This window comes from Saccostrea cucullata, unplaced genomic scaffold (genome assembly GCF_032062105.1).
Source record: "Saccostrea cucullata isolate Sc308-1 unplaced genomic scaffold, CSIRO_AGI_Scuc_v1 ctg10999, whole genome shotgun sequence".
Taxonomy (NCBI): Eukaryota; Metazoa; Mollusca; class Bivalvia; order Ostreida; family Ostreidae; genus Saccostrea; species Saccostrea cuccullata.
Window position 1 is genome coordinate 626 of NW_026923777.1, and position 21,287 is coordinate 21,912.

General features: G+C 33.4%; 1 protein-coding gene across 1 annotated transcript; it reads right to left on the reverse strand.

Moving 5' to 3' along the window:
- Window positions 1–9,511: 9,511 nt before the first annotated feature.
- LOC134264903 (toll-like receptor 4) lies at window positions 9,512–13,792 on the reverse strand. The gene is made up of 3 exons (XM_062747156.1): window positions 13,615–13,792; window positions 9,767–12,104; window positions 9,512–9,515 (listed from the first exon to the last, which is right to left on the reverse strand). Exons 1-3 carry the CDS (start codon window positions 13,679–13,681, stop codon window positions 9,512–9,514), a joined length of 2,409 nt encoding a protein of 802 aa, XP_062603140.1. The 5' UTR covers window positions 13,682–13,792.
- Window positions 13,793–21,287: the final 7,495 nt, after the last annotated feature.

Sequence of the window (21,287 nt, forward strand, 5' to 3'; positions counted from 1 at the left end):
AAAACTTTAAATTATAAGTTATTTACTCTTCGTAGGATTAAAAAATTTCTCCCTCTTCATACCAGGAAACTATATTACAATGCTTATATTTTACCATCTATTAACTATTGTTTGACTGTTTGGGGTAATGCCCCTAAGAAGGACATGGACAGACTATTTAAATTACAAAAAAGGGCAGCAAGGATTATTCTTGACGCAAGTCCTGATTCTTCATCTAAACCACTATTTGAGAAACTTGGATGGTTAACTATTTATGAGCTAGTTGATTTGTACAAATACATATTATTATACACAATTTTCAGCGGAAGGACTCCCGAATATCTTCATAATTTATTTGAATTTCATTCTTCAACTTCCTATAACCTGCGATCTGAAACTAATTACGATCTTAAATTACCAAAATATCATACAAACTTATTCAAGACCTCTTTTCAGTACTCAGGTGTACATCTATGGAATAAACTTATACAATACATTAGACTCTCTCAATCTTTACAAGCATTTAAACGTAATGTAGAAAATTACATTATAAGCTGTCGCTCAATTATTTGAGCATATGTTTTACTTTATGATCGTCATATTTCTGTATTGTCATATTTCTGTACATGGACACTGTATTCATAATTTGTGATTGTATTTCCTATTATATATGATGAATTGTATCTTGTATCTTTTTGTAATTGATGTATAGAGGGCCCTGGGGAAGAATAGTGCATGCACTAACCAGGTTACCTTCTTTAAATAAAGTTTTATTATTATTATTATTATTATTATTATTATTGATTGATTGATTGATTGATTGTATACTGTTTAACGTCCCTCTCCAGAATATTTCACTGATATGGAGACGTCACCATTGCCGGTGAAGGGATGCAAATTTAGGCCTATGCTCGGAATTTACGGCCTTTGAGCAGGGAGGGATCTTTATCGTGCCACACCTGCTGTGACACGAGACCTCGGTTTATTCGGTCTCATCGGAAGGACCGCCCCATTTCGTAACCTTTTAAGACAAGCAAGGGGGAACTGAGGACCTATTCTAACCCGGATCCCCACGGATCTTTTTGAATTGAAAGTTAAAATAACAAACACGGTTTTAGTATGTCTGTATAAATTAATCAATTGTCACCAAGAAACTAAAAAAAAACCAAAAACATTTACATCTTTTAAAGCAAGTTTTCAAACAGTTATATTTTAATATACTGAACAGACATTAAATTTGAAAGAACTTATAGTTTAATCTTTATTCATCTAAAAACTTTTTAACTCCAAGGTAAAATTTATATTAAAATTCCCTCAATACTCTATGCAATTATACTTGAATAGAAAAAAGTCTGGATCATGTATATTTTAAGGATTTTTTCATATACATATACGGATATATTGAAAACCAATTCTTTTTCGTATTTTGGTTTATGGTAACGAATTACGGATATCATATAGCAAATTGAATTCAAAGTGAACTCACTATAAACGAGCATGTTAAACATTTGTACAACTGATATCAGAGACGCAAAGTTGAAGAAAGTCTAAATGACAAGCTACAATGGGTGCATTGTGAATGTGCTTATTGCAAGTTGCTAAAAATGTTCATATGGCATGGGGGGTAAAGACTGCCTAGTGTGGGGTGGAGTTGAGTAATGAGATAGAGTCTGTTCTGTAACGATACAGAAATTTAAATATCTTACATATACATGTATTCTATATACTCATTCATTGTCACATTTGATTTGTTTAAAACGATAGGAAAATACAAGCAAAATAGGCTGAGAAGTATTAACCTTCATTCCTACCTAAAACAGAAAAAAAAACACAGCAAGAAGTGTTTTCAGCTTTAATTCCATACAGGTGAATTGCAAACAACTGCACCGAGGAATTGAATTTTACAGGCACGCCTTTATGTACTACCAGTTCACCTTTTTATGATCAAAAGTATAGATTTTTAACACGACAAATTTGGACATAAATGAGAAGAAATATGATCCCAGATGGAACAGTCCGGATTGTTGTCAAAATCAGACATTTTTATAACTTCTACACACCACCATATGTACCTTAAATCTTTTGGCATTTTCGCAAGAGAAATGTCATCTTTCATTAAAACGACAATAGATTGTTCTTTGTGGTTATGAAAAGCATGAGTAACTGTCATTTGAACAGCGTAAGACTCCCATCCACTCTCCAAGAATTCCTCAGTGATAACAAACATTACCTTTCGACTGTTGTCAATGCACCTTAGCATTTCTTTTGCTTTAGAAAGGCCGGGAATAAAGTCCTTCTCAGGTAAACTTACACGGATTCCTTGTCTCGTCAAGTTTTCGTACAAAATATTAGTGACCCATTCATAGTCGTGTTCAGAATGCGACAAGAACACATCAAACTCATAAACACTATTTGGTCTCTTTTTTATGACACCTTTCCATCTGTTTCGCAATTGTAAGATGACGTAATCTACGTGAACACGATATCTTTTTACAGCTCCAGCTGAAATCAATATCAACATGAGGACAAAAAGGACGAAAGATGTATAAATCAGCCATTCTTTGGTTTGGCAGTTGAGTTCAAGTGTTCTGAATGCAACATCACGCAAACAGTTTGCCAAATCTGGATTATTTTCAATGCATTTAGTTCTTTTCAGATCTTTGATGATCAATTGGTTATTCTTCATCCACTTCATGGAGGATAATTTTGAGCATGCGCAGCTAATTGGATTTCCTTCGATAAATATTTTTACGTTCTTTAACTGATTTATGATGACATTCTTTAACTGATTTATGATGGCAATGTCAGATGATTGGAATGACGATATCCTATTGTATCGAAGTGACAGAATTGAAAGGTTCTTCAACATTGATATTAAAAATGGAATGGAGGAAAACAAATTGCCGTCAAATTTAATAGTGTGCAGGGATGTGCTTTGGTCACGAAATAGATAAGATGGTAGGAATGTTAGGGAATTAATACTCAAATCCAATGTTTCGAGTTTTGAAAGGTTATTGAATAAATACTGGCTTTCAGAATATTCTCCCAACTTCAGCTGAACATTTGACACAGCTACAGATTTTAAATTAATCGAGAATTTAAACAGTTTGGGATGAATTTTCTTGCATTGATTATCTGAAATATCTAGAACTTCTAATTTTGGGGTATGTAAGGGAGATAAATAGTTGCAAGGAAAATTTGTATTTCTTAAGTAGACTTCTTTCAGATTTCTTCCAATAAATGTTATCTCTCTGTTCTCAAAGGACTTGTTGTGAAAATTGTGATTGTAATTATATGAATAATCCAAAATACGCAAACGGCTTGAAATTCTTATGGTAATCGTTGAAGTATCTATAGATAAAGATTCAGAAAGTGTTGATGTTGCTAGACATGGGCTATTTCTCTCGGCTCTTAGAACTTCTAATTTTGGATACATACATAATAAATGTAAAGCAATCTCTACATCAATTGCGGATATATGGTTATATGATAAATCTAATTCTTCGATACATTTTCCAAATGGAGTGTTGTATGGATCGACTGAAATTCCCACTATTGAGTTATCACTAATATCAACTTTTCTAGCACAAATGTTTAATAAATACTCACTATTCCGCTTAGTAAGTATGACATTGGTGCCTGATATAGTTTTTATGTTAGAAGGCATGATGAGATACTCTAAAGATCTGTTTTGAAGGCATTTTAGAGCTCGCAAAGCAGAAAGTACGCCACACCTTCCTGAAAAGTTTATTATAACCCCTTTTAACAATGGAAATGAACAAAATAAATCCTCACTTATGTCACAATATACATAGCGACCAAAAAACATGTTAAGATAGTATATGGGTGATTTAGAGAGGCCATAAAATGTGACATTTGTTAAATGAAAAGAAGATCCTATTGTATGAAATTCAACTTTACTCAAGTTTTTTAAATTTGTAAACGGCTTATTAAATTGAAATCCAGAAAAGACATCAACTAAGAGACTCTGTAAAGCAATCAAACGAGATATTTCTATTTCGGGATATCCACCAATTTGAAACTTATTATCAATCAAATTTAGATACTTTATATTTTGAGATTCAGCAAAGGCGCCTTCCTCGAATGATGTTTTCTTTAGTCCACAGCTTCTTATATCCAGAGCGCAAAGATTCAGAAATTGTGAGAAGGCCCGGCTTTTGATAAATCTTAGTTGGTTTCCCTGTAAGTATATGGATTTGACTTTTTGCAAAATAGGTTTGGGGACACCAGTGAATGTTTCAGTAGATATTACACTGAAGTTGTTATTAGATAGATCTATGGCTAGGTTTCCACTGACTTTTGGGAAGCTGTTTGGAAATTTGCTGATCTTTAAATGGCTGCAATTTAATAGTTTCCCGACATTTCCACATTTATCGGTGAATGGTGTTAACCTGCAGTTGTTTTGTAGTCCTGTAACAAAACCTAAAGTGAAAATTTGATAAATGTCATAAAGGATTAACCACTGGTATTTTTAAATGGGTTTGTATTGATTTCAGTAACCCACATCCTAACAACAACTTTTAAAACTCTGAATAATTTTTTTAATTTGAATCTCACAGGATCTTTCCATCATAGAGTCACTGTTGAACAGATATGTAGGGTTACCATGGAATAGCAAAATATGACTGTCTGTTTTCTTTCTATATAATCGGAGCTCTAATATTTTAAAATTTAATGAAACTTCACAGGGTGCAGCAAACGTTATAATAGTTCCTGTGGATTTTCAATTTTAGAAGAATGAGTAAACAGTCTTTAAATCTATCCTATTAAAGTTAAGAATATTTATTGCAGTTGCATAATTTTTTTTATAACATCGACATGGTATACATATTCAAACAATAAATAAGGAAAAACAGATCAGCGGGTCAACAGGTCAGTAGGTCGACAGGTCAGCAGGCCGACATGTAGAAATTGTATACAACGACACTCAATTAAACTTGATGGCCCCACGTGTTAGATTTCTTCATCTACATATACACATGTTAATTCGGTAACAAATCTAATTGCTGACCTTTTGACCTACAAACCTGTCGACCTGTACAAGTGTTTATTGGCTTACGTCGCTTACTTGTCGACCTGCTGACATGTCTACCTGTACTCAAATTAATAAACTTACCTACAATTTTAAGCCCTATAATGTGATTATCTTTTTCGCATTGATTTAATTTATCATTTTTAGTTTACAAACATTTGTATGCAAATAATTCAGGTTCAAATCCCACTGCCGGACGTGGAAACCGGTTCTTCGGATGAGACCGTGTAAACTGAGATCCCGTGTCACAGTAGTGCTAGCACGAAAGAGATCCCTTGTTGCTCAATGGCCCTAAGTGCCAAGTAAAAGACAAAATTTATAGCTCTAGATCTGCAAGTCGTGGCGTTTTAATATGAGTGAAAAATTCTTGACATGGTCGTTGAAAACATTCAATCAATTAATCAAATAATCAAGAAATGAATACAAATTAAAGTTACATTTGTAAATAAATGCACAATGTTTCTCGGAACTATTTTAACGTTTTGTAAACTTGGGTCGGATTTTCTTACATACTGCCTTTTTGTACCTCTTAACTGACAGATTGTATTGGTTTTCCGAAGGAAAAGAGGCACTTTGCTATTATACTCTGACGGGAGTGGTGTGGGGGTAATATTAAGTACTCACTGCTCAAAGAACTTTAATTATATCTTAAAATATGCATGTTCTAAGGGAGTGAAAGGTAGCTGATTGACCAATGCTTGAAAGTTGAGAAATTCTCCCCAAAAGTACTCAAAAAAATATTGCGCCGTAAATTGCACCTATTTGTATTACGGGATCTGTAGCGTTATGGTCAAAGACTAATATATAAAACCATAACGCCACAGATCTGCAGCTGGTAATACCATAATATATTATAGTAGAGAAATTATTTTTACATGGAATATTACAAACTATATTTAATCATCTTTTGTAGCATTAGGATTTGTATATACATATTCCACCGATCGGATAAATAGAGGATATCTATATTGTGTGATCTAATATTGGCTTTATCCAACGAATTGAAATGGTGATTATATTCGCGAGGCTTGCCGAGCGAATATACACCATTTCAACGAGTTGGATAAAGCCAATATCAAATCACACAATTATAGAATTTCCAGTTATCTCATACGACTTTCGTTTTAACAAAACTTTGAGACTTCCCCTGCAAAACTACATGAATGATTGCCAATTCAAATTGATGACGTATAACTTGATGACGTAGCACCGTTGATTGTTTACATGCCTCGAAAGAAAGTAGATCGTGTTCAAAAGTTAAAATTTTTCCTACCTGCGTCTTTGAAAACATTATGTGACAATTGCTGGAGCTTTACATGGACGGAACTTCTGACTGAAAGTTGTAAGGACCATGGGATCTTGAAAATGAAATCTTTGTTCGGTGGCAGTACAAAGTGTGCTAGGCAAGGTTACTTGTTGTTGATCCATGGTAAGTTACATCTACATTACATGTACTAGGTATGCATATGTAGTATTATAGAAGAAAGCATTATTGAAGATGACAAAGGAATCTTATCACAACAACTTAACTGCTTGTCTTTACTTTCTCCGAAAACGATTTAAAGGGGGGGGGGGGCGGGGGTAACATCTGTCTTCAAGTAGCCAATACAGGTTCCGTGATAAAATAAGACGAATAAGACAGTTATTTGACATATACGAGTCTTTTTTTGCTTTTAATGATATTATCGCCCTCTATCATTCATTTTATAAGGGCAATAATTTTCAATAAGTTTCAATAAGAGAAAATCTTGAAGCGAGGGATCGTGTCAAAACCGGAAGTGCTATTGATAAAGCATCTACCTGTTGATAAAGCATAAGTTTATCCAACGGCCTGTATCACTCACACGTATGAGATAAAATAAAAAATAAGGTTTTGTCAAACATACTTACAGATTGCTTGAACAAAAATCGACAGAGCCACAAGTATTATGATTATGTTTGGGCTGATAGCCATTTTCCAAGTCTTCAGATCAGCGTGGACTTGCTCTGTATAATGAAGTTAAATTCCACCTGTGCACTTTATATATTAATGTACTCACGCTGCATTTAGACATTAAAAGGGAAGTTTTTAAAAAATAAAAAAAAATAAAAAAAATAAAAAACATGATTAACGGATATTTGTCAGCAATTGGGTTTTAATCCTCTTAATTTGTTGGCTAATAAATAAATTAATACGAATGAAATAAAATAAATGTTCTCTTTTGTGGTTTCATCATTAATCGTTTAACATCAATTCTCGTGGATATCGTTGTTGAGTCGATCCACGAAATCAAATGCTCATCGAAGTTTGGTGCCTCCATTTTGATGTATGATAAATCATGAAAAAGCCTTTCCGATTTTCGTTAATATATGTTAAATATCCCTCTTCCCCTTAATTTCCCGACAGATTAACTTTATAGACATATTTTATCGTTTTAAGAATATTACAAAAGAGGAAGAAATACTTTTACATAATTTTCCATACTTTTTAAATATATATATATATATATATATATATATATATATATATATATATATATATATATATATATATATATATATATATATATTTATTTATAGACATATCCTTTGAATGAGGGTCCGTACGTGATGCATGGGTGATGACAATTTGCCATAAAATCTTAACAGACCTTACAGCATTCTTTTCTAATGTGTAAACCTTCCTTCTGCATGTTTAACATATCGACAATGCATACATTTTCTCCAAGGAATAAACTGTATCTACTATGGGTAGTCAGTAACTCTCCCACTGAAAAAAAATTACTATAACTCAGATATGTTCTTGAATGCAATCTACAGAACATTGACTTTTTAAGGAAAATCATTCTCTCTTATAGTCAAATCCTTTGTTTTTACAAAAACATCATTTTAAGTCTCATTGTTAACAGGCTTTGTCATTAAAGTATGTGTTTTAAGCTTCAGGCCAGGAAATAAAGATTTTTTAACTGAGTTTGAGAAACGCATGGACACATATGACAGGAAACATGATAATTAGATGTAATTAAATAATTCTCATTCTATCTCTATTAATTTCCTCCTTTCTTGATAAAATCATATTGATTTTAAATAATTTTTACATTTTCAATATGAATATTCTTGTTAACAAGAATCGGGCCACAGACAATTTCCTTTTCAACCAAAAATTCTTCCTAAATTGATAATTATTGACAATTTCCTTTTCAAATAAAAAATGTACCAAAATTGATAATCGAAAAAGAATTACATGTAGTTATTTGCAATTTCCTCGAGATTTAAAAAAAAAAAAAAAGATTTTTCTCTTTTTTTTGCATCTTCCTCGAAGAAACGTATCTTATCGATAGTTTTCCCTTATAAAGATACACAGAAAAAGTCTATCTATGTCGGATTGTAGTTCATTCCTTATAAGTTCACCAAGCTCCCTATATAGCCGACACAGTATCACTTCATATAATCGTTGTCAAAGTGCCACCAACGTACTGACTACTTAGTCTGTAGAATTGTAACATTTTGCTGCAATCTGAATAATAGCCTGTTGCCGCAGTACCACGTGTGTGATGGTACATATTGTTGCTCGTTTGTGACTGAAATGTCGGATAGATAAGTAAACAAGTAAGAAGGTAAACAGAAAATATTTAGATCAGAAAATTGCCCAGAATCGGTTGATTTTATTTTGAAATACCAACAAAGCGAATTACATGTATGGTTAAAACTGATATATCAACCTATTCCTTTTTTTCATTATAAGTATTTGGAGATTGAAAACGTAGGTAACAGTGTTTTGAAATTGAAAGCTAAAATAACAAATTGGTTTTAGTATGTTTGTATAAATAATCAATTGTCACCAAAAAAAAACTAAACAAAAAACAACATTTTCATCTTTTAAAGCAAGTTTTCAAGGAGCTTGGGATATTTCAATATACTATACAGTCATTAAATTTGTACGAACTTATAGTCGAATCTTTATTCATCAGAAAACTTTTCTACTCCAAGGTAAAATATATATTTTTTAATTCCCTCAATACTTTATGCAGTCATGCTTGAATAGAAAAAAGTCTAGACCATGTATATTTTAAGGATTTTTTGAATACATATACTGATACATTGTAAACCAATTCTTTTTCGTATTTTGGATTATGGGAACGAATTACGGCTATTATATAGCAAATTAAATTCAGGGTTAAATACGCTATAATCGGGCATTTTTACAACTGATATCAGTGACGCAAATTTGAAGAAAGTCTGAATGACGGGTTAAAATGGGTGCATTGTAAACATGTGCTTATTGCAAGTTGCTAAAAATGTTCATACGGCTTGGGGGTAGAGAATCACTAGAGTGGGGTGACGTTGAGTAATGAGATAAAGTCTGTTCTGTAACGGTACTAAAATTCAAATCTCTTACATAAACATGTATTCCATATATTCCCCCCTTGTCACATTTGATTAGTTTAAAACGATAGGAAAATACAAGCGAAATAGGCTGAGAAGTATTAACCTTTTTTCCTACCTAAAACAGAAAAAAAATTAGAGCAAGAAGTGTTTTCAGCTTTAATTCCATACAGGTGAATTGCAAACAACTGCACTGAGGAATTAAATTTTAAAGGCATGCCTTTATGTACTACCAGTTCACCTTTTCATGTTTAAAAGTATAGATTTTTAACAAGACAAATTTGAGAAGAAATATGATCCCAAATGGAACAGTTCGAATTGCTGTCAAAATCAGTCATTTTTATAACTTCTATACACCACCAAATGTACCTTAAATCTTTTGGCATTTTCGCAGGAGAAATGTCATCTTTCATTAAAACGACAATAGATTGTTCTTTGTGATTATGAAAAGCATGCGTAACTGTCATTTGAACCGCGTAAGACTCCCATCCACTCTCCAAAAACTCCTCAGTAATAACAAACATTACTTTTCGACTGTTGTCAATGCACCTTAGCATTTCCTTTGCTTTAGAAAGACCCGGAATAAAATCTTTCTCTGGTAAACTAACACGAATTCCTTGTCTCGTTAATTTTTCGTACAATATATTAGTCACCCATTCATAGTCGTGTTCAGAATGCGACAAGAACACATCGAACTCATAAACACTATTTGGTCTCTTTCTCATGACACCTTTCCATCTGTTACGCAATTGTAAGATGACGTAATCTACGTGTACCCGATATCTTTTCACTGCACCCGCTGAAATCAGTATCATAATGAGGAAAAAAAGGACGAAAGATGTATAAATCAGCCATTCCTTGGATTGGCAATTTAGTTCAAAAGTTCTGAATGTAGCATCCTGAAAAAGGCTTGACAAAGTTTGTTTGTTATCAATGCACTTCGTAATTTTCAGATCTTTAATGATCATTTGGTTTTTTTTCATCCACTTCAACGAGAATAATTCTGAGCATGCACAACTAATTGGATTTCCTTCGATAAATATTTTTACGTTCTGTAGCTGATTTATGATGGCAATATCCGATGATTGAAATGACGATATCCTGTTGTAACGAAGTGACAGATTTGAAAGCTTCCTTAACATTGATAGTGTAAATGGAATGGAGGAGAACAAATTTTTGTCGAGACTGATAGTGTGCAACGATTTGCTTTGGTCACGGAATAGATAAGATGGTAAGAATTTTAAAGAATTCATACTTAAATCTAACGATTTGAGTTTTGAAAGGTTGATGAATAAATACTGGCCTTCAGTATATTTTCCAATCTCAAGCTGAATATTTGACGCTGTTATAGATTTCAAGTTAATTGCGAATTTGAACAGTTTCTTATGCATTTTGTTGCACCGATTACCTGTAATATCTATAATTTCTAATTTTGGGGTATGTAGGGGGGTCAAAGCATTGCAAGGAAAGTTTGTATTTCTGAGATAGAGTTGCTCCAGATTGCTTCCAATAAATGTTACCTCTGTTTTCATATCAGTCACGCTGTGAATGTAATTATTTGAATAATCCAAGACTCGCAAACGGTTTGAAATTCTTAAAGTAAACTTTGAAGTGCCTAAAGATGAAAATTCAGAAAATGAAAATGGCGCCTGGTTTGAATTGATTGTTTGGGCTCTTATAGCTTCTAGTTTTGGATAATTACTTAATAAATGGAAACCAATTTTAGCATCAATTGCAGTTATATGGTTATACCATACATCTAATCCTTCGATGCATTTGCCGAGTCGAGTATAGTAAGGATCAGGGGAGACCTTCTTTATTCCGTTATGACTAATGTTAACTGATTTTGCACAAATGTTAAATAAATATTCACTATTCCACTCAGAAAGTATGATATTGCTGCCTGGGAAGGTTTTTATGTTGTTCTGCAGATAAAGATACTCTAATGATCTGTTTTGAAGGCATTTTAAGGCTCGCAAAGCAGGGACTACATCACACTTCCCTGCAATGTTCATTTTAACTCCTTTTAAAAATGGAAATGAACAAAATAAATCCTCAGTTATGTCGCAATATACATAGTTTCTAAACGACATGTTTATGTAGTATATTGGCGATTCAGAGAGTCCATGAAATGTGACATTTGTTAAATGAAAAGAAGATCCTATTGTGTTAAATTCAACTTCACTCAAGTTTTTTAAATTAGTAAATGACTTATTAAATTGAAATTCAGAAAATACATCAATTAAGAGACTCTGTAAAGCAATCAAACGAGTTATTTCCTTTTCGGGATATCCGCCAAATTGAAAGTTATTATTGTTCAAATTTAAATATTTTATATTTTCAGATTCAGCAAAGGCGCCTTCCTCAAAGGAAGTTTTCTTCAATCCACAGTTGCTTATATCCAGTGCACACAGATTTTGAAATTGTGAAAAGGCCCGACTATTGATAAGTTTTAAATTGTTTCCCTGTAAGGAGATAGATTTGACTTTAAGTGAGATATGTTGCGGTACGTCAATGAAAGTTTCAGTAGATATTACACTGAAGTTGTTATAAGATAGATCTATGGCAAGGTTTCCGATGGCTGTTGGGAAGCTTTTTGGAAATGTGTTGATCTTTAGACCGCTGCAATTTAATAAACTTCCAACATTTCCACATTTATCGATAAATTCTGTAATCCTGCAGTTGTTTTGCTGCCCTGTGACAAAACCTAAAATGAAAATGGAATTGAATTATCTGTCAGTAGAGATTTTATATTTGGTAAATGTATTACATGATGGGGATTTCCAACTGCATGTCCTTTAGTGCGTAAAACTTGGGTTACCCATCTTTTATCCATAACTTTTTCTATACCACTGAATAAATTTTAATGAGTATTTTACACCGAATCTTTCCAACTAAGTGCAACTGTGGCCTAATTTGGTTTTTGTTTTGATTGGAGAAATATGTGAAAATGTGAACACCGTATTTCTTTTATATAGTGGGAGTTTCATACTTTTTACTGTAATATGACATGTGTCAGCTTAATAAATCTATAAAGGCCTACTGAAAAGAGAGTCTTGTCAAAGAACAGTGCGTTCTATGATTTTATGTGAATAAATGAATACTTTCCGATATTTTGTGGTGTATCTAATTAATTCTCTTTTAGGTCTTCTAGAAAAGTGAAAGCATTCACAACGCATGCCTGACTTAAATCTGAGACCATGGTTGATGTAGAAAATGAATGCAACTATAGCACAATGCACATGCATGACAGGGATCGGTGAGGTTTGCTTACATGTCGCAGCTCTCCTACTTGCTGTAGAACCTGCAGTGAAAATTAGATAAAGTAAAACTCTAACCGTAAAAGACGCACTGAATGTTTCCAAATTCTCTGAACCTTAAATACAAAAGAATTCAAGACATTGACTTGACCTCTGCCAAGACAAAAAAGAAAAAAAGACCTAGTCAAAAACGAAAATTACCAGTTGCACCAGCTGGGCCTCCACAAAACAACTGCCCATTGTGCAAGAATCAAAGGCTGAGGATTAAATGCAATTTGACATGAATCTGAGAGGCACAGGAACCAAACCTGTTCTGTTATCTCTGTTGCATTAGTTTGCCAGGACTCACAGGTCTGCGTCTTTTGATGGAGACATCTCAAAGGTTCTTAATAAACTGCATAAAGGGGAATATGGAGTAATGTGAAAAGAGGAGGTGGCGAAGCACTGTGAAGAAGTGTTTTAAACATTGACTGTGACTTCGTATGTAGCTCAAACCTGTGAAACTGTTACTCGTGAACAGGCTAACATAAAACAGTGACAGGTCTTAAGAATAGGCCAAATAACAGCATCCCGTGCCAAAAGAGTGTGAAGAACATCCCTTGAGAATCCATCCAAGAGTTTGATCAAAGTATCCATGACTCCATAACGGTATCTCCAGGCTTGGAATGCCTTGTACAAACCACAACAGCAAAAGTGGTTAACATAGCTGAAGTTATAATCCGATTACACGCACTGACCACTTTCTTCCCTTCGATAACGCTTGCCCTACAAGATGGCGCGCGCACATTGCTAATGGGTAAAACCTAGTAATTGAATATCATCAAAACCTTGTGATAGAGAAAACAATTTTTCATGGATTGTTACTTTCCATAATGCTCTTTGTTTCATATAGAATTTGTGAATATTTCACTGTTTTGATAAAAGAGAATAAAATATATAATTGTCCAACATACTTACAGATTACATGAACAAAAATGGACTGAGCCACAAACATTATGATTCTATTTCTTCTGGTAGCCATCATTTATGCCATTTACTAGTATCACTGTGCAATTCTTGGATAAAGTCACGGTACAATCTCGATTAAAGGAAATCGCTCTCGTGGTGTTCGTCAGTGCAATTTGATGTTCAGAATTATTTCTTGAGACCAAAAGCTGGTCGAAAATAGACGGAGCCAAATGCAGCGAACATAAATAAGTCTACTTTGAATTCTTTTTCTGTGTTTGTATCTTTTCCTACCTCCTCTCTACAATGTATGTTTGTACATTTAAGATATTAAAATCATTATCATTGTCATTGTACAACATGTCTTAGTTTAATTAATCAAGCGGAAATTAAAATTTTCATGAAGTGTTTGTGACAAATTTAAAAGTGTTAAAGGAAGCAAAACACCCACAAAGTTATTTATCATTTTACTATACTTGGGGTCAGTTACTTGAAAATGTGATTAAGCACATTTGTTTAAATCAATGTTATTATAATTGCAAGTAATCGAGAATATTATTAATTACTTGAAAAAAAGCTAATAACTTTAAATTTTTTTGAAGAATGTCATTAAATACATACTAATTACTTTAGGTTTATTTAAAAAAAAACATATATATACATAATTAGCAGCAGCATTATTATTATACTGCATTATAATAAAACATTTTTAAAAAATATTTTACTAGAAAAATAAAGTATTTGAAATGTATTTGAAAAATACATGACATTTTTTGGAATGTAGTCGAATTTAAATAACTTCAGTCGCTTGTTATTGAAATCAAACTACTTTCAATTACTTTGAAGAAATGTATTTCATTCCAGTAAATTATAAATACTTATTTCAGTTACCCCATCCCTCCCTACCTAGAAGAAGATTCATTCAGCTTAGTCTCAACGGCTATGCTGATATGGTCTAATATGATTCTATGTCAAGTTGCACCTCTGACTAATTGGAGGATTTTATATGAATAATGATGTCGTAAAAGATGCCATCAAATTTTAGCAAGTTTAATTCTTTCCTTCGGTAAAATGCATAGCTCTTAAACTGAACAAATTTGAATACAAGGCTGCTTGTTGGCCGAATCGATCTACCTGTGTCAAATGTGCAAAGTTAACGACGATGACAAACTACAGAGAAATTTTTATCAGAAATCTGCGACACTTTTGATTTTGAGAATTTTCCTTAGATTGATGAGCGTTTCCTGTTCTTTCAATGTTATTTGATATTTGGTCAAATAGTTATTAAGTGTTTGTTAATTATTCAAATAGTACAAGTAATATAACTCCTTCCTGATATGTTTCGTTCGAATCCCGTTTAATATTTACAGCCGGAATAGGACAAGAATGTTACAGAAAAAAATATTATTGCGTATCTTTAACAATAGAATTAATCAATGAATCCAAAATCAGCAAATTAGTCAAAACTTTTCAAAGGAAGCCGAGTTACTGCCGGAACAACGTTTTATTCTTGATTTTACACACTGCGGTCACGTGATTCGCAACTTTTTTAAGCCCTCGATACTTCCGGTGCAGACGATATGGCGAGTAGCACTAGCAAAACTCGGTATTACTGTGCTACCGAGGGCTGTCACGCTGACACAAAGAAAAGGGGAAGATATGGGTATATGACAGAAGTTAAATTCTTCCCTTTCCCAACACAGAAAAAGGACCCAAAATGTAGGCGAGCGTGGCTGAGTTTGCTGCGGCGGAAAGATTACCATGATTACGACCCACCTATGCATCACAGGGTAAAGTGGAATAATTCTTAAAGACTAATTTATTTTGCACTTTTTGCAAAATTTTCGTGTCTCAGTACAAAGGGTTTCTTTTTTTCAATGTTTAGATATGTTCCCGACATTTTGTTGATGGCAGTCCAACACCTGAAAACCCATATCCCACGTTATTTGCTTACAATAATTACAAGGAGCCTCTACAGAACAGAAGCTCAACATCCATCACCAAACGTTCAGCGGCAGAGAAACGTAACGAGGTGTGTATGAGTAATTAATAATACACATAAAAATGCCCCCTCCTGATATTTATTTTTGAAATGATACTTGATAGACTAGTTTGTTTCAAGCCCTGTAATAAGAGTATTGTAGTTAAATGCATTTGTTAATTTATTCACTATGACCTTGCACCATGTGTGCCTGCATGCTTTCCACATCAGCTAGTCGAGTCCTACCAGTCAACCTATGTATATATTCACCACGTTTTTCTGTTCTATGTGTTGTATATACTTCATTCTCTTTAGAGAAGTGGACAGGCTTTTGCATACATCCATGGATGTAGGCGAAAGCTTGTCCACCTCTCTAAACTAAAGAGAATAAAATTGTGTTTATTCTTTATGTAAACCTTGGTGTTTCGTTGTCACCTTACATTTAAAGTAGGCGACACTTAAGTAAAATCCCTTGACAGGGCTTGTTTAACTATATTGTCATCTCTGATAGGATAGTACATTTATTAGAAATTCCCTAGTCTACAATATACTGTTTCAATTTAGCTATCCTAAGCCTAATAAACACTGCTCTTTTTGATACTTGTAAAGAGTATTTTTAACTCAGCAATCTGACTAGCAGAATGTCCTTTGTAGATGTATAGACTTTCAATAATGTTGCAGTATGAAAATAACATATATTTTTGTTTCATCCATTTCCTTGAAAATTCACACTTGATGGAGTCGAATGAAGAGGCAGCTGATTTTCAGTCCTACAATGATGTAAGTTTAACACTGTGTATATAAATATATATCTATAAAGCCTGTGGAAAAAATGTTTGTTTCTGCTTTTCAAACTGACACTATAATTCATAGTGCCGATTATATTTTTCAGTTGCTTTTTCAGTGAATACATGTACATATTTGAATTTTCAGATTTTACCCATGTATGAAATTTGACTGTAAATTTCAGTCACAGAAATGTTTAAAGTACTATTTATTTTTTCATGAATGTTTCTTACATGTTTATTTAATGATGATAGTACACAATACTACTGGTAATATATTTTTCAGTGTATAGCTTAAGTACATGAAACTAAATGTAATATTAAATTTCCTATATAGAGCCATAGTCAGTGTTATATGGAAATGGAATGTGTGGATTTTCAAACACCCCCTGTTGTGTCTGAAGAGACAGTGGCTTCTGCGTGTGAAACACTGAACACAGGTTTTAAATTTTAAAAATAATATAATGTATTATAATAGTATCAGGAAATATTTACTGGTGAAGTGTTATTGTGAAGACATTAAGGCAGATTTTTACTTGATGAATAGTTAAAACATTTCTCTTCATATGTTAATATTTTAATAATAGTTAAATTATATAATACACAGTGACACATTTTTAAGATAATACTTTTATCATCTCATTCTTTCAGTTGTGCAACCATGCCAGCCTGACCATGAGTATGCATCTGCAGCTGTAGGTGAAAGCCATGGACCAGATACAGTTGACAGTGGAATACAGACAGATATAGGGATGGTGGAAATGGGATAAAACTCATGGCTCTAAAGAAGAAGTTTGAAAATCCTGATGCTCTCATGAGAAACCTCATCATTGAAAAGGTCACAGCAACTGATAGGAGTGTAAAGCAGTACACTGGTATTCCATCAAAGTCAATGCTACGTGGATTGTATGGTAAATTGTTTAGCCAGTTATGTATTTGCATGAAAATTCAAGTATTTTAATGATACTGAATGAAATAAAATTTGTCCAAAAATCACAGTGTAAAAAGATATTTTTATACCAACCACTGTGAATAATAAGAATTTTGAAAATAATGGACAGGACAAGGGTACTTGTACGGTGCATGCAATAAGAAGAATTACCTTAAAATGCTTTGCTCCTCATAAAAAGAATGCATGTTCATAATAATTAACATGCTCATACAATAAATTATTATGGATGATCAAATGTAGTATTTTTTTATGTATTGTAGAAGTGTTAGATGAAGCATCCCCCAACATTAAATATTGGAGTGGACAAAGCAGTGCTGAGGAAACTCAATACCAGCAGAATGCGGATAGGAGGAAAACTGGACCGACAAGAAAACTGTCGAAATATGAAGAATTTATTATGACTCTTATTCGTTTACGGCTTGCTATTTTTACATTTTTTTTGGCTGATATTTTTGGAGTTTCAAATACACGTGTATCTCAGATTTTCACAACATGGGTAAATTTTATGTATCATATTTTAACACCTTTATTAGTTTGGCCATCTACATCTGTTATCAAGAAGTTTTTACCTAAGTCCTTTAAACTTACATTTCCCAATACAGTTTGTATTATTGATTGTACTGAATTTTTTATACAAAAGCCCAGATCTCCTTCTGCACAGTCCAGAACTTAAAGTACTTATAAGCATCATAATACATACAAAGCTTTAATAGGTATTATGCCATCTGTTGCCATCATTTTTATATCAGATTTATGGGGAGGTAATACATCTGACAGATATATTACTAAGAACTGTGGTTTTCTTGATTATATAAGACCAGGTCATGAAATTATGGCTGACAGAGGCTTTTTAATTAGAGATTTATTGTTAGAAAGACATGCAAAGCTTGTAATTCCACCTTTCACCAAGAAATGTAACTGGGGTAAAGGAAAAAGATTGCTGCAGAATGATATTATTAAGACTAGATATATTGCTCGTCTTAGAATTCATGTTGAACGTGCGATAGAAAGATTGAAAAATTTTAATATCTTAAGTTATACCATGCCTTTGTCATTGAAGCCATTGTCAAATCAGATCCTGAAAGTGTGTGCTTTTCTTTGTAATTTACAGACACCACTTGTGAAAAAATAAAATAATCAAACTGTTTTTTGTCATCATTTATTTTTTGTTAGTTAGTGCCTTTACAATGTACTTTTCATAGAATCTTTTTGATGTCTTGACAATTTTTTCATACAGTTCAGAGTCAAAATATATTCTGTCAACAGCAGTACCTCTTTTTGTATACAAAATGAAGTCACACCATTGTTTTTTACAAACACCCATTTGACCTTGGATCTGAATATACCATGATGAACTATCTTTTAGTTTAACTAAGTTGTTTTCATCTAAATATACATGATAATGGTGATCAAGACATGCTTCTTGTGGTGTTTTATTTTGATACATGTATGAACATTTAATCTCGATCAGTCCTTCACCGCAACATTTACAGCTTATCAAACCATCAGGAGAGGCTCCTAAATATGGGTGTAATTCATCTACCTGTAAACCACTAAGCTCAAGTTTGGCCTTTTCATGACATTTCTTATAGTCCAAAAAAGTACAACTGTCGTGCCACATTTTCATTTTCGCTCCCAAAATTTACAGATGGAGTATTTATGTAACTTGACTTTCCCATAACTCTTTTCGATATATAATTTTCATCATTCTCAGTAAATTTAAAGCTTAAAATAGAAGAAAAATTGGATGCTGTAATTCTGCCTTTGCGATGATTAAACCATTCTGGGTTCAGGGGCGGATCCAGCAATTTTTGAAAGGGGGGGTTCCAGGGTTATGCCCCTCTAACCCCCCCCCAATACATATTCTCAAGCAAAGATTCACAGATCTAAGGTTGTGGAAAGCGTACCCCCATTCCGAACAAAACAAAAACAAAAAAATCAAAAACTACGGAAGCCTTAAAATTGAATGGATTCGTATCACTTCCGAAGATTATAAAGAATTTAATTTTCTTTAGGAATTTGAAAAACCTTTTCGGGGTGGGGTGCGGATGGGCTTTTAAACAAAGAGTTACATGTTAGTTCGTTCAATTGATAAAGATATGATAAAAACGGTACAAATATAGCCAACACAGCCAAAGATCGGGGAATCTAATATCAAATTGAACCTCGCATGTTACATATCATATACAAGATATATAAAAATAAGTAAAATATTTTCTACCATTCTCTCTTAAAAAATATATTAGAGCAGGTGATTGGAGGAAACTATTACTAAATGTGTGGGAATCTATCTATTCAATCAATAGTTAAGACGTACAAACATATAATCTCGAAAACGTTTTATCATCTCTCTCTCTCTCTCTCCACTTGGCAAAAAATAAAGGGGGGGTTCCAACCCCCGGAACCCCCCCTCTGGATCCGCCAATGGGGTTTTCACTCTGATCTCTGGTGACCTCTTCAATTTTGTTTATAGTGTCTTTATCAAAAGCATTTTGTAAGCATACAAAAATATTTTCTCCAACATTAGAGTTTACCACATCAAGAACTTTTGGAATTTTAGAACTATCACTTTCATCCTCTAAATCATCACCCTCTTCATACAGTGTTTGTAAAAGCAATGCTTTTGAACCTTTGCAAATATTTTTAAGCTCGATCTTAACGTCATTAGTAGTACATGTAATATTGTTCACAGTTGATTTATAGACTGTATGAATGGGGGTGATCTTTTTAGGTACACTTGTATCAGTTCTGATATCAATTTCATCTACCTCCATAGGAATTGACTCATTTCTGGGCTTATCCCAGACACACTCAACATCTGTTCCCACCTCAGTACCTCTATCCTTGTGTCGAGAACAAAAGTCATTTACAGCAAACAGAAGGGCAACACAATGTTTACAGGTTCCATTGTCTCTATAAAATATGTGAAAATTCGTACTATAGATCATTCTTATAAGAAATAGTAGTAGTTTGAATTATTGGAAACAGATTATTGTGGAACTCTTCAAAATCGAAGGTTTAAATGAATAGCAAACAGCCATTATGCTGTCAGGAAAAATAAACAACTTTATATTTTACTGGATTTAAACCTTTTAAAGGTAAGAAAGGAAAGTTTTATAGTGATAGACACTTTTAGGGATGTTCAAAGGAAAAAGTTGAGGCGGGCAGATAATTTATTTCAGACTGTATTTATTGAAACGAGCTGCCGAAGTTGGAGCAAAAAATCCCGAATCACGTTGTATGGCACCTGTCTGAGATTGGTAGTAGACGTCAGACCAAATATTCAGTCTCTACCAATCTCGCTGAGATTAACGTCAGTTGGGGACGGTATAACGATATCGTCACCATTTACCTGCACGGTTCTCCTTTTCTTGTCCATGACATTGTAATCCCCCCTATCATCGGTTGGTATTATTTCAAGATTCAGCTCCGTTGCGAGTTCACATAGTCTCACCAGATCTATCTTCCGAAGTAACGTACAAGAAACACCTCGCTCTTTGAGATATTGTTTGAGTTCTGGAACCTTCAGAGAATAGAAATCCGTCATAATGCAATCAATGGTTTGTATTCTACCGCTTAGTATGACCTTGAGAGAAACCGGAAGTTTACAGGGCTTAAATTTTTTAAAGGCGTGTATAAAATTCGGAGAAAAACGTTGTTCCGGCAGTAACTCGGAAGTCTGCTATTGCAATATCTTAGGTCTCTTCAGCAAGCGCAAAGAATATATACCATTAAATGTAAAAAAAAAGATCTAAACAAACTGGGGTTTTATTATAGAATGTACTGGATATACAGATTTGGTTATCTCCTCTGTAGTACCGAGATATGTTTGTAGTTCTTTATACATTTAATGAAGATAAGTTCCAGTCTCTACGTATAAGAGGTCTTCCTATTTTTATTTGAATTGAAAGAGGGTTGCGGTTTGACACTGACGTCCTACAAAACGCATTCGAGTTGTTTTTCGGTT